The 14,086-nt window shown below is 57.8% G+C and overlaps 1 protein-coding gene across 4 annotated transcripts in view; it reads right to left on the reverse strand.

The window, feature by feature from the left end:
- Window positions 1-1,831: 1,831 nt before the first annotated feature.
- Window positions 1,832-14,086, reverse strand: part of ADGRL1 (adhesion G protein-coupled receptor L1) — a 42,651-nt gene continuing 30,396 nt past the window's right edge. For 3 of the 4 annotated variants that reach the window (XM_064280802.1, XM_064280803.1, XM_064280805.1), the window contains 18 exons: window positions 13,370-13,684; window positions 12,611-12,714; window positions 12,115-12,300; window positions 11,742-11,780; window positions 11,399-11,582; window positions 11,056-11,178; window positions 10,345-10,559; window positions 9,895-10,065; window positions 9,344-9,553; window positions 9,001-9,221; window positions 8,772-8,838; window positions 8,274-8,365; window positions 7,527-7,695; window positions 5,445-5,573; window positions 5,184-5,280; window positions 4,962-5,090; window positions 4,800-4,817; window positions 1,832-4,289 (listed from right to left, as the gene is read on the reverse strand). In XM_064280802.1, coding sequence (XP_064136872.1) covers window positions 3,547-4,289; window positions 4,800-4,817; window positions 4,962-5,090; window positions 5,184-5,280; window positions 5,445-5,573; window positions 7,527-7,695; window positions 8,274-8,365; window positions 8,772-8,838; window positions 9,001-9,221; window positions 9,344-9,553; window positions 9,895-10,065; window positions 10,345-10,559; window positions 11,056-11,178; window positions 11,399-11,582; window positions 11,742-11,780; window positions 12,115-12,300; window positions 12,611-12,714; window positions 13,370-13,684 — 3,212 coding nt within the window. In that variant the 3' untranslated portion in view covers window positions 1,832-3,546. The remainder of the gene's footprint in view (window positions 4,290-4,799; window positions 4,818-4,961; window positions 5,091-5,183; window positions 5,281-5,444; window positions 5,574-7,526; window positions 7,696-8,273; window positions 8,366-8,771; window positions 8,839-9,000; window positions 9,222-9,343; window positions 9,554-9,894; window positions 10,066-10,344; window positions 10,560-11,055; window positions 11,179-11,398; window positions 11,583-11,741; window positions 11,781-12,114; window positions 12,301-12,610; window positions 12,715-13,369; window positions 13,685-14,086) is intronic. The other variant, XM_064280804.1, reaches the window with a different exon arrangement.

The raw sequence follows: 14,086 nt of genomic DNA on the forward strand, positions 1-14,086 counted from the left end.
AATTGTGCTGTCAGGTTTTGAAATGCACCGTTACAGCAATGTGGGAGAGTCCAGGAAAGGCAGCTGAAATCATACATGCTCCACTCAAAAATAGTCTGGGGATGGCGGCCCGGGCAAGGGAGGGCTTCTCTGAGAGGAACATGGCCCGGAGAGACATGGGGTGCATCCAGCCTCTGTAAGCCTGTTCCCCGGTCTGTAAAATGGAGTGCTAACCTATATCCTAGAGGTTTGTGAGGGTTCAGAGAAACTGCCCTTGGAATTCTTACTAAGCTCTCTGCAAATGTTCAAGATTCTGCCTATCACCAGGACTGTGCTGTGGGTCCAACAGTGTGGAAGTACAGATTCCTCTCCAAGTCAGAGCCTGGGCGGGAGGGTATCCTATGCAGGTCCACTCACCCTTTGCCCCCAGTGAATCACACCACTCTGGTCATTCCAAGAAATCTTAATTTCTTTATTGTTTGATTTTTTGACTCAACAATTTTTTTTTTAACTTTTTGTTTTTTTCTGAAACGTTCTTGTTGTTATGAGCCTTTTGTTCTCGTTAAATGCACTCGACCCAAAATTGGTTTGGCATATCGAAAAGGAGACCAAAGAGGGAGGGACCGGGGGAGTGGGAGAGGGGGAAGGAGGCCCAAATGGACAGAGATAAATTGAGGATGAGAGGAGAAAGAGGAACACAGAGATAGCGAGAAAGACAAAGGGAAGGAGAGGTGAAAACACAGAGAAAGGGAAGGCGAGGGGAAAAAAAAAAAATTCCAGAGAAAAACAAGATTTAAGAGCAAATGAATTTAGGAGCCCAAGGAAGGGAGTAGGAGAGGAAACCAAGACCCTTCTCTATACTGTCCCAGCTGGGGTGGGGCATCAAGGCACCAGATCTGGCTGAGGTGCGGGGGACACCTGGGTTCTTGGAATTGGCTTTGCGCTGGGCTGCAGTGGTGTCCGGCCCCACCAGGGGGCCCTGCCATGCAGCTCTGAGGCCTAGGAATCCACCTTGGTGGTTCCAGCTTGAATGGGAACCAAGGGACTTGCTATACCCTCTCCCCGTTGATTGTCCGAGCCTGGAAAGATAAAGGAGGGCTGAGCGGGGGAGAGGAAGCAGACTCCTTTCATTCCTTCAGTTCCTCCCCAGAACTCGCCCACCCCTGCCCCGATCTCCTAGCCCCCTTGTGGTGTCACAGGCAGCCCTCCATTGGGCACACCTAGGCAGGGCCAACTCATCTACCCTTGTCTCCGATCGGTTCTTCACAGACCTCTGCCACCCCTCCCCACCATGGAGCTCTTGGTCTAGTGAAGGTGAGGGAGGGCCAGAGAGCTAGCTCTCTCCTGCCCTCCTCACAAAGCTGTCCCCTTTCGCCTCCTCTGTCCAGCCCTCATGGCCCCCCCTCCACCCATGGTCTTCTGGTGAAATGGGTTAAGCCCTCCCAGGAAAAGCCAGAGATGGAGCCCAACCCTACCTTCTCCCCAAGACATTCTCCTACATGGGACAAACCACCATCTTTGGTCTGACCCCTTCTCCCCCGATTGATGGGAACACGCCAGCCCCAGCTCCCCAGGAGGAAGGAGGGGCTTTCTAGCAGCAAAAAAGGGTCCCACAGCCACCTACCTACCTGTCCCCTTCCCTTAATTCCTCCCTAGAGCTCCTCCACTTTAACCCAAAGAAGTTCATGGCAGCAGCAGGCTGAGACCCAGAGATGTTTGAAAACTCATGGCACTTGTGAGAAACGAGGGAGGGGCAAGAGATAGGGAGGGGCCACCCCTGGGGAAATGGCAATGAAGGGGATGGACCAGTGTAGCAATGGGGCTCTGCTACTCCCAAGATTGGGCGGGATCTGGGAAGTTGAGGGTAACAGGCTGGAGAAAAGGGGATCAGGAGATGATGGGAGAGGTACTCAGGAGGCACCCCAAACCTGGAGCTTCCAGGGTCTGAAGGTTTGGGGGCAGAGTCCCCAGACCCTCATACGTGGCTTTGCCTTCCCTGCAGGACCTCTTAACTGCCCCCTCCCCCCCTAGAGAATACAGCCTCACCATTCCCAACCCACCCTTCTCAGCCGTGCCCACCGCCATCAAACCCTGCTGCCCTCTCCTACCCCAGCTTCTTCCTGCCTTCATGCCCGCATCAACCTCTTTAGAGGGGAACCAAACCCCATCTCCCTGGCCCAGAGTCCCAGAAGCAATATACAAGAAGCAGGAACTCAAAGGGACAGACAGCACAGCCATCTTGGCAAAAGCATCTTTGGGTGTAAGGGTGTCTCCCCCCGGGCCAGTGGGGAGGGGAGGGGAGACAGGCCCCTGGTCCTGGGGCAGGCGGTGAGGTACAAGCCCCAGGAGGGCTGACTGATGCCTGGCAGGGGGCCAGGAGGAGAGGACAGACACGCGGTGCCAGGAAGGAGACAGGTTCTTTGTTTCACTGTTGCTTCTAGATTTTGTTTTCTGTCTCTGGGTTGTAAAAAGCTGCACTGGCGGCCTGCCCCGCCCCGGCGGGGGATGCGCACGTACATGGAGAAGTCCTGGCTGCCGGGTGCAGCAGGCGCTGCTCTGCTCCTGGAAAAGCCAGAGCTGGCCTGGGCCGCAGGCTCCCGGTGGCTTCAAGTGATGAGATTTTTTTTTTTTTTGTCTTTTTTTCTTTTCCATTTCGTTGAAATATTTACAGCAATGGGGAAGGAGGAGAGAGGGAGGGGTAAGAGGGCCCCCTAGGGGAAGATCCAAGTCCTGGACCCACTCCCCAGGGAGATCCAGACCCAAAATCTGCTCCCCAGATAGCCGAGCCCACAGGACTGGGAACTGCCCAAATATGGCCACCCCTGTGGGCTGGAGGCCCTGCAGGGAGTTGTGCTTCATCAGGAGTCACCCCAAGGGAGGGGGTCATTGGATGCAGTTGTGGAGGGCTAGGGGACAGGCTTGCTTGGAAGGCAGGAATGAAGAGCAAAGGGAAGGAGCTTCAGAGAAAGTTCCACCTTTAAACCACCAGCCACTGCCCTGGCCCTGGGGCTTTCTCATGGGCCAGAGGCCCCAGTCTCCAGGGAGCAGGGAACCATAGTCAGGAGGAACCTGTCCTTCTGTCCTTCTGCCCCCACTGCTTCCTCCTGGTGGCCGCAGCACTTCTGGCTGCAAAGGAGCAGCTGACAGGTTTGATGCAGCAGGGCCTTTGGCAACCTCAGATGACAGCTGCCCCTGGAGCCCAGGGAAGCCAAAGCATCATTTCTCTCCAAGGGGTGGGGGGTGGGGGGTAGGGGGGCCAGGAAGTGGACTGTGCTCTTCCACTGTCTCCCTCCTCACTCCCCTGGGGACCGCTGGGCTTCTCCTCACTGCACTTCCCCCAAAACAGAGCTGGTGCATGTGGCTGGTGGGAAACCCTGTCTGCGACCCTGCACCTCAGGCCTTCACATCAGAGTCCCCTGGAGGGCGCTGTAGGGTCCACAGCTGAGGGGTGCCTCTGGAGAGAGTGGCCCCCCCAGCCACTGCCTCCAGCAGTCCCCTTCCCTACCAGAGCCCTGCCCAGGGTTCCTTCTTGGCACTGGGCCACCAGCCCCTGGTTCGTGAAGTCCCTCAGAGACTGGTGACCAGCTGCATCTGCCCATCCCCATCGGGCCCTGGCCCCTCCAGGCCCGGGGCAGCCAGGTACCCCTCGTGGCTAGGCCGCCGCACCTGGTAGTAGCCCTGCAGGGGATTCCGGGCCACCAGGGCCGGCGGGCGAGAGGTGTAGTAGATTTCAGGGGGGCCAGGGGGCACGGGAGGGGGTGGGGGCAGGGCCTCGCCAGGCCCCTCAGGGCTGCTGTCCGGGTAGGAGGGCGAGTCCCGCAGGTTGGCCCCGCTGGCGTAGAGCGAGTCCCGGCCGGGAGGGGAGGAGAGAGGCCGGCTGGTGGCCCCATCCTCTGCTGTGCAGCTCTCCGACTCGTCCAGATCACTCTGGTACAGCACCGACTGGGCCCGGGGCAGCAGCAGAGGCTCCTCCAGGGCCTTGTAGAGAAGTTCGATCTCGGCCCGGTCAGCACCCCCGGGCCCTCCAGCCTCTTCCTCACCACTACCCCCTGGCACGGGTGGCACAGGGGGCTCGGGTGGTGGGGGGCCCTTGGCCACGCTGCTGCTCCCCCGTAGGTTGTTGTGAACCAGCTCGGAGATGATCATCTTCTCAAAGGCAGCAGCGTCGGCAAGGTTTCGGCCTCGGGGTGGCTCAGGGCCCCCATCCCCTGGAGGGAAATCCCCACTTCGCAAGGAGTAACTGTTGTTGAAGTTGCCGTTCAGGGGAAGGGTGTCCATGCCACAGGCCTCCCGGCCTCCCAAGGGGTGCTCTGCAGGTGGAAAGGGACTGGTCAGGAGGGGAGAGGGCCTGTTCCTGGGACAGCACAGAGCGGGGTACGGCCATATCTCTGGGCTTTCTCTGCACTGGCCCCTGCTCCCTGGGACTCTGCTGTCATGCTCCCTCTCTTCCTCTCTGGTAGTGGGGTTGCCAGGTCAGTAGCAGGCTGGCAGAAGAGGTGGTTGGGGACCTGTTCTCCCAGGGCTCCCTCCCAATGGGGGCTCAGGTTCTCAGCAGTGTGAGGAGGCCTGGGGTGACTGGGTCTGGAGAAATGGCTGCTTTTGCGCTCTGACTCTCGTCACCATCATTTCCCCACTGAAGGCCCAAACTCAAAGAATACCATCCATCTGGCTGCTAAGCCAGAGATGGATTGGAGGGGGGGCGGGAGGTGGGGGACTGCATCCTTGAGTTCTCCTTCTCGCTAAGTGAGGCTGTCTGAGTTAAGGCCACTACCTGTCCTAACTCAGCCTCAGAAATGTCATCAGAAAAGAACCACACTTACTGGGTTCCCGGAAGCTCCCTGCAGGTGCCAGCCAGGAGAGAAAACAGGGAAGGTTAAGAGTGAGCCTAGAAGGCAGAGTCCAGCCCCCAGACCCCATGATCCCAGCCACTGATGGCACACTCTCCCGGCACCATCGCGGCTGTCTCCCCAGAGTGCTTTTACCTGGGGAGTTGAAGACAGGGGGTGAGGAGGGATTGAAGCCCACAGACTCGGCAATGAGGGTGTTGTAGGGACTGGTGCCACCACGGGGCTGCAGGACAGGGTTGGTCAGCAGGTGGTTCCCCATGGTACCTGCCCAAGAGGTCAGAGATCACAAAGCAGCCCAGAGACGTGAATCCAAGAACTGTGAGGGAACTGGAGCTGAACAGAGGGACCCCTTCTCACCTCGGTTCAGGGTGGGGGTGCTGTTGATGTCACCCGCCATGAAGGAGGACTCCGTCTGTTTCCTCACGGTGTCGTTCCACATCCTCCGGATTCGGCTCTGGGGACACAGCCCAGACGTGAAAGGTCCTCAGCAGACCCTCCCCAAGCTTCCTCACTGGGTCAACCATCAGAGACTGGGACCAAGCACGCCCTGCCTCCAAGGCTCTCGTTCCACCCCCTCAGCCCATGGAGCCCTGCCTGTGCCCTGCCTGGCCTCCGTACCTGGGTCCCTGTGTAGTAGCGGGTGTTGCTTCGCATGGCTGAGGTCTTGAGGGAGCCATGCGTGCCCCCGGGCGGGGAGCGTATGCAGCAGTAGGAGTGACGCAGGCACTTGCTGTACTCCTTGTGCACCTGGGAGCGAGGAAGAACATCAGCGAGAGCAGACGCTGGCCTCCTTGATGACCCAGCCACCCGTAGAGTGAGTGCAGACGGGACCCCGATGGCATGTTCCCCGTGCCAGGATGGCAGGCCACCCGAACCTCACTGTCATCCTGTTCTCCCTGCCCCAATCAGTTAGTCTCGTTGTCATCTCATTTGGGCCCATCCCCTTCTCTGCCTCCACCGACAGCTGCTGATTCATTTGTTCGTCTGTCCACCAGATCTCGAATCAGCACCTGCTAGGTGCCAGGCACATTTTAGGCCCCAGGGTTAGAAGACAACAAAACAGCCACAAAGCCCTACCTCTGGGAACGTAGAGTTTAGTAGACAGAGACAGAACGTAAATAACAACATAAATGTCTATAGAGTGTCTGGTTGTGTTAAATATTGTGGAGAAAACAATGGCTGGGCAGGGGTCTGGGGAGTGCTGGTGGGTGGTCTGCAGTTTTGAATAGATCAAGGATGGCTCATTGGGAAGGAGACATTTTAGCAGAGATTTTGAAAGAAATATGTGAGATCTGCGGATATTGGGGAAAAGCATTTAGGCCAAGGACAGGGAGGTGCCAAGCGGAGAAGAGGGAGCACATGTCTAGCACGCCCAAAAGAACAGAGGTGAACAGGGCTGGAAGGACAGGAGGGAAGCAGGGTCCTGAGGGTGGTGGAAGCAGAGAGGAGCTTAGCCAGACTGTACACGGTGCGGGGGGGCCCTGCAAGGACATCGGCTGTACTGTGAGAGGTGGGAGCCTTGTGAGGATGTCAGCTGTACTGTGTGAGGTGGGGGGCCAGCGCAGACATTGGCTGTCACTGTGTGAGGTAGGGGCCCTGTGAGAACATCGGCCATACTGTGGGACGTGGGGGCCCTGTGAGAACATTGGCTGTCACTGGGAGTGGTGGGGGACCTGTGAGGACATTGGCTGTCACTGAGAGGTGGGGTCCATGGGATGGTTTTGAGCAGAGCAGCAGGGATACAGTCAACCTTACAACATGAATTTTTGTGATAGCCATTTCCTTTATCCCCTGCCTTAGTCTTACCCACCTTCCTGCTCCCAAGGCCAAGAACCTTTCTCAAACAAAAATCTGACCATGGTTCCTTGTTGCTTTTGGGATGAAGTCTAAAAATTCCTTAGCTTGGTTTCCCCAACTATAGTCTTAAGTGTTGTTGTTTTGCAGTCAAGTCAGCCCTGTGACTCATGGCAACCCCATGTGTTAGAGTAGAACTGCTCCATAGGGTTTTCTTGGCTGTAGTTTTTATGGGAGCAATTTGCCAAGCGTTTCTTCCATGGAGTTGCTGGGTGGGTTTGAATGGCCAACCTTTAGGTTAGCAGCCAACTGCAAACCGCTTGCGCCATCCAGATTCCTGTCAGGAGCGTACCTCCTAGTTACTTGTGCCCTCTCCATATTCCTCCACTATTGTTATTTCTTTCATACACACATTTTTAATTCAGCTTTTAACATATTTATTTAAGAGAAAAACTTTCTATCACCACAAAACTCACAGCTCTTCCCTAAATGCTCAGCTAGGAAACATCCTGTCTGGGAGACACCCCAAATCCTCTCCCCTCCCCCACACTTGATACTGTCCCCCACTTTGGAGAAGGTAGCGGCTTCTCTCAACACATCTCTGAACTGTACACTCCCACCCTTCCAGAACACTCCAATCTGGCATGCGTCCTCACACCTCCAGGCCACTCTGTCTTTTTGCCTAGAACCTTCTTCTCCCTCTAGCTGAGGCCTTCTTGACCCCGAGCCTGTGCCTCCCTGATGGTAGGACACAAGTCCTACCGCGGACCATGGGCCGGTCCTCACATGCTAGATCACCACTGCCTCCCTCTCCAGAAAAAAAAGTGCCTAGGAAATGTCTCCGAGAATCTGATCCAGGGCTGGGTATCTGGGATAAGGGCCACAGAGCCCCCACCCTGACCTTACCTTCTTCTGTAAGGCGCAGTGAAAGACAAAGATGAAGACCCCCTGGAAGGCGTTGAATGTGGTGAAGAGATAGGCCATGACCACGGATTCCTTGTTGATGAAGAGGAGGCCAAAAGCCCAGGTAAGACCCAGCAGGAAGAGCAGTGCGATGGCCCCCAGGGCCCAGGATCTGGGGGAACAAGGGGTGGGCACGTCAAAGAGCCAACCTGGGCCCAGTGTGCGGGATAGGGGATCCTCAGCTGGCTGGGGCTGTCTGCAGAGAGCCCACAGGCCCTACCTGGGGTTGAGCAGACCCTGGGGAAAGTGGCCCGCCCAGGGACACTCACTGGGCCTGGGCCTAGGGAGGTGTCGGGGGGGGGGGTGGAGGTGAGGGTGGCAGTTTTACTAAGGTGAGTCATTCATTCTCCTGCCATCTCTGTTTTTCCCTATTTCTAGACCACTTAACTATATTTTAACTGCCTACTCCTCTTTAAGTTGCCCTTAAAATGGACTCACCTTTTAAACGCAGCCTTTAAGCAATTATATCTGTAAACCACAGGTTTCGTGTGCTAATTATATTTTTTCTAATACCTGTTAAATAGATATATAACGATCTTTGTACTTAAATTCATACCATGGAGCACCAAAGGTACAAGGACAGTATTTAGGGGACTCTAGAAGAGGCCAAGCCCTGTGTGGTGGGCCAAGTCCTGGAGGAGGCACAGGGGGTGGGCGCGTGTATGTGCGCATGCATGCACGTATGCTCACTTGATGTTGTCGAGGCGGCTCGAGTCGGGCTTCAGCACGGAGGAGCTTCGGACCATCTTGTGCAGGGTCACCATGAGGAACACCAGGTTCACCTGGGGTGGGAGAAGGGAAGGAGGCTGGGCCGGGAGTGGCGTCTTCCACCCTCGAGGCCTCCTCTGTGGACGGCCCTCCTGGAGGGCCTGCACTTTTTATCAAGGCACCCATGCCACTGAAGTTAACCGGCTGGCACAGATCTGTGTGTGGTGTTGCTGTGAGAACAGGGACCAGGTTCGACCGTCACTGTCTAACGTGGAGCGGGGGCTCAGGCAGCAGCTCCTGAACACCTGGGCCTTCATTCTGGAGTTCCATAGACCCAATCTGCTTTCATTCTTAGATGGCTGCCCAGTTCTGATGGTGTTTTGAAACCAGTCCCTCTTGGGGCTCAGGGGTGAATGGAGTCTAGGCTAGCCTGAACAAAGGAAGGAGACGCAGCACTGAGGGTACTGCCTTCCGACTTACCACGATAACAAAAGAGACAGGGCCAATGAAACTCCAGATGAAGTAATTGTCCACTCGGAGCCAACAGCTGTAAAGGAAATGAGGTAGGGTAGAGAGGAGCAGAGACTTTTCCCTGCACCGGGAGGCCAGTGACTGAGGCTACAATCTTGGGGCCCGGGGAGGGAAGACACTGCTGAGAAGGGAGCCAGGCAGGAGAAGCAACTGGAGGGAAGGAGCAGGAGACACTCACGCCTTCTCAGTGCCATAGCTGCGGTAGTCAATGGCAGCTGCGATGCCCACCACCAGGGCCGGGAAGCAGTAGCCGCCCAGGTAGTAGTATTTGGTGCGGGAGTACTCGCTCTCAAACACCTCCACCAGCAGCAGATAGAGGTGCACGCCCTCCAGACACAGCCAGGAGAAGGCCGCCAGGAAGAAGTAGTGCAGCAAGCCGGCAAAGATGGGGCAGGCAATCTGGGGATGGAGCACCACAGGTGAGGGGAGCCCCACGGGCCTCCGCCTTCCTCTCCACTCAGGGGTGGCCTCTCCCTGTCCCCCAGTGCTGGCAGGCACCTGCCCCTTGTGCACCCACCCACCTCATACTGAGTCTTGTCTATCCCGACCAGGAAGAGCAGCTCGGCCAGGAAGAGGTTGATGCACAGGTTCTTGTGGATAGTGTTGCGGTCTGTCTGCAGCCCCCGCAGGAAGCAGAAGGTAGAGATGCAGATTGCCAGGCAGACCAGGGAGATCACGATGCCCACCCAGGTGATGACCGACAGCAGGAGCTCGTTGATGCGGCCCTGGTACTGGGGAAGGAGTGGCAAACTCAGGGCCTTGGGCTCGGACACAGCTGAGCTCGCTGCCTCCCCCCATCTGTTGGCCTTCTGCCCCCTTTGCAGTTGGGCTCACTTCTTCATGCTCTGGGAGGCTTGTGGGGAGAAGACAAAAGGGACACCTGCTTTTCTTCTCCAGAGCGCCCTAGAGAAGGTGGGACCACGACCAGAGAGGGCCTCATGCCCCAGGCAGACTGGCAGCGCCTGCGCGCGCAGAGCTGCCCCTCCCTCTGCTGCCCATGCTGTGTGCTCTGTGATGCCATGCAAAGCAGGCCAGCCAGCAGCCTGGCTGACGAGTGGCACTGGGCGCTTACAATCTCACGGTGAGCCATGAGCACGGCGAAATTGGTGAGGTGGCTGCAGGCGCAAGTGGTGTGTGTCTTGTTGGACTCCACCAGGCGGCAGCCCTGAGTCGACCAGTAGCCCAGCATGGACCGCTCAGAGTAGTTCCAGAAGGAGCAGTTGGCATTGAAGTGGTTCTTGGCCTGTTGTGTGGTGTGGCCAGGGGTCAGAACCAGGGAGTCCTGTCTGGCCCCACACCCAGTGACAGGGATAGTGACAAGCCAGAGAGAAGTGCCTGGGGCTTTCAGGCTCACAGTGACAGCCTGGGATCTTTGGGGACAAGTTGCTCAAGCTGGTGAAGGGGGAAGGTACACAGGGAGGGGTTGTATCTGAGCCACACGCTTGCCCCTGGGGCGGATGAAGCCTAGGGGCATATGAGCAGGATGCTGGGACTCCATGGTGGGTAAGACACCTCAGCTCACCTCCAGGTGGGCCACGGTAAAGATGACAGGGTCCATGAGGAAGACACGGCTGGACTCCTTGTTGATGGACGCAGCGATGACCTGCGAGTTCACCACCAGAGAAGCGCCCCCTGGGCCTCCTGCGCCTACTTCTCCTGCCAGCTTCACCGTGGCATTCTCCGTGGACAGAAAGAGGCCCAGGTTGTTGTAGAGGATAAAGACAACTTTGACCACCCCTGGGGGGACAGGCACACCATCAGTCCTCGGAAGTGCACCTCCACCTGGGCCCTCAGCCATGCTCGCCACTGGGACCTCTAACACCAGCCCAGGGGGACCCTTGGGGAGCCCTCCTACAGGACTGCTGCTCATTGGTAGGCAGTTTAAACAGCAGGGCAGTGGGCCCTCAATTCACCCCTTCCTTGCTGTGTGATCTTGAGCAAACCACTAAACTCTGAGCCTCAATCTCAAATGGGACAGACCTCCCCATGTGAGGACCAACTGCACTGTTCATAGGAGTGAGCACTGCACTCAGTAAGGCTGGGGGGACCTGCGGACCCCTGCAGTTTACACTAGCTGGAGCGGAGGAATGAATCTCTGTGCATTTTCATGGGTCCCAAACTGTGCCTGAATTCTCCAATCCAATAAAGGTTAACCGCTGCTTGCAGAGGTGGAGCAGAGAGTACCGGCTGAGGGGCTGTGTTTCTGCCTGAGGCACCACCGGGGGGCACTAACCGTTGCGGCTGTTCTGCTTGATGGTTCTGGCTGACAGCTGGATGGAGTTCTCGCTGGGGTACTCCTGGGGGAACACCAGCTCCTGCACCTGGCCCTCTGTGTTCAGGACCGTGACCTCCAGAACTGTGGGGACAGGGAATGGCAGGCCATGCAGGGTTGGGGTCTGTCCCTCATCCAGGGGCTTGGGCTTCAGAGTTGGGGCTATGTGGCAAGAGGCCCAAGGCTGAGGGTCAGGGTGCCAAGGATACCCCATAGTGTAGGGCCAGGTGTGCCCCTGTGGTCAAGATTTGTGTCTGAGCTTGTTCCTCAAGGCTGGAGACTGCCTGTGTGATGCGGCACGTACCCACGTTTTGCTTGGCAGCCAGGAATCGGGCAGGCTCCCGGACATTGTCGGCTAGCAGGAAGGCCCCCTCCTCTAGGACATCCAGGAGCATGGTGGCCGTATGCACCTGCTCCGTGGTGTTCATGTCCTTCCAGGACTCAAGAGCCTCTGGCCGCAGCAGATTATCCACCGTCTCCACCACAGCCTGCACAGGGTGGGTGGGGGTATGGCGCTGTGAGCCCCATTACCGAGTTCCTCAGGGGCCTGGCAGGAGGGCTGGCTCTGCCCCTCCTCTCAGCCTCCACCCCCAGTGCCGCCTGGACCTGCTCCCCTACCCTGCACCATCCACCTGAGCAGGTCTCACCTTAATATAGTCCTTGCAGGTTCTCTCTCGCTTGTGCATCTAGGGGATAAGATGGAGGTGGCATCAGGCCCAGCTTCCAGACACTGCTTCCCTAAACCCAACACGCACATCTAGGGCCCGATATCTCACTCTTTGGTATCAGTACCACCCACTGGGGCTAGGCCATCAGCAAGAGAGTTCTAAGAGCACTCCGGCACCCAGGACCATCCGAGGCAGCATAGGAGCAAAACCCAGTAGTCCTTGGAGCCTTTCCTCCTGCCTGACTGAGTGGTGTGCCAGCAGCTAGCCCAGCTCAGAGTACCAGGCCAGACACTGCCTGAGCCCTATGGGCAGGCACCTGCCCTGGGTCCCACTGCCCCACCGCCAGGCCCACCTTGTTGTAGTTCTTGCCAGCTGACTCTCGCTCAATGGGCCGCAAGGCCTGCAGCTGGGCGTCCAGGATGTCCAGCAGCTGCTCCATCAGCTTCACGGAGGAGGAGACGTCACCCGCGTAGATTGAGCCCCGGGTGTGACGAGCTAGCTCACTGGCGATGTTGGCTGCATTTTCCCCGCTCTTGATCTGTGTGAGGTGGGTTGCGCACCAGCTCTGTCAGGGACCATCCTGTTCTCCCCCACATCCACAGCCCTGTACACCCCCACCCAGCCCCTGCATCTCCTTCCCCTCCCCTGGTCCTCTTCTGCCTCCCCACCTGGCCCTGCTCCCTGTTTAGGCAGGGAGGGGACCGAGCAGTTCCAGTTCCGCCTTCTAGACTTTGGGCCCCGTTGTCTTCCCAGTTGCTCCCCCACCCTTGCTGTGTCCCGCGCATGGCCGTCCAGGCCTGGTGCTCAAGCAAATGTGTGTGTCTGTGAGGGGTGGCTGCTGCTGGTACCTTCTGGGCCACCTGGTTGACCCAGGGGGAGGTGCAGTTGCTGAGGTCAGGGCCCCGGGGGTTCCAGAGCCCCAGGGCTGGTAGACACTGGAAGGAGGCAATTCCTGCAGGGACAGACGAACAGGAAGAGAGAAGGAAGCCAAAGGAAAGGAGAGAAGGATGGGCCAGAGAAGGGGGAAGGAGACATCAGACAGAGAGGGATGGGTAGGCAAAGATGGAGGTGAGGGGAACACGGGAGGACAGGGGTGAAGCAGCCAGACAGTCAAGAGAAGCAGCACTTGGAGGCGACGTAAGCCACCCCTTGCTTCCCCTAGGTGCCACTTTCCCTCTTGGCTCCCCTTGCCTTTGCCTGCCAGGATGATGGCCCTCTAGCCAAGTCCCCCCAGGAAGCTCCTTCTTGGGGAAGCCTCTTCTGACTCACCCTCCCCTGACCTTAAAGTACATGGCTCCCACCCCACCCCCCCAGCACTTCAGCGGCTCCTAGGTTGTCCCGTATCTCTCAACTGAGCCAGGAGCCATGCTCTCTGCAGGTGCTCAGTGGGCATTTAGGGGAGGAGGGGAGTCACTGAGCTACTGCTGTCTCTGGAACTCTGCTAGACACGGGGGACACAGTCCCGGTAAGGAAGAGACAGGTTAAATGTGTTTACATTCAGCAGAAGAGTGGACATGTCCCCCATCCCTTCCCTGGCCCAACCAGCAGTGGCCAACCCCAAGCCAGTCACAGTGGACATGACCGTGGTCTCTGCCTGTTCCACTCACCTCGTGTCCCCTTGGGGCAAGGCCTTTCCACCAGCATCCCCTGCTGGGTGGCTGGCCACTGGACTCGCCGTACCTCCCGGGGTTCACAGAAGAGCTCAGGAGACACGTGCAGATTGGGGGCCAGGGGCCGCCGGGTGCTGGGGGCCGGGGCTGTGGCTGGAGGCAGGTCAGGTCCCAGCTGGTTGATGGCACCCACAGGGTGCGTGGTGAGGGGAGCCCGGCGGAGCGGGGTGGTGGCTGCGGGCGAGGCTGTGCTGGTGAGCGGAGTGGGCCGGGCTGTGGTGGTTGTGCTGAGGGATGGGGAAGTGGCTGGACCTGGAAGGGAGAAGAGATATGAAACAGGGTCACCCACCCCTGGGCACAGGGTTCCTGGTCCCCAAAGAGTCTGGGGTTGGATCTCTCTCCACAGTTTAATCCACGAAGAGAGGCAGAGGTCCCCTATACCCAAGGAACCATACAAAGTGTCAAAAGAGGCCATAAAAACCCTGAGGTCTGAGGGAATAGTTCAGAGAGGAGAAGCAGGAAGGAGGTGTCAGAGGGCCACTAAACCTAGTCACCTCCCATCCTGTTCTTGCTCCAACTCTGGTCTCTTTACCCCTGAACATATCCCTTCCTGCTGGGGGCATCACTTCGCCCTTCTACAAACTCGACTGGATTAGATCGGCGGCTTTCCAGCTGCTCCATGGGGCCCTGAGCTGCTTAGAGCTGGCTCTGGGC

The sequence above is a fragment of the Loxodonta africana genome, chromosome 3 (assembly GCF_030014295.1).
Source record: "Loxodonta africana isolate mLoxAfr1 chromosome 3, mLoxAfr1.hap2, whole genome shotgun sequence".
NCBI classification, from domain to species: Eukaryota; Metazoa; Chordata; class Mammalia; order Proboscidea; family Elephantidae; genus Loxodonta; species Loxodonta africana.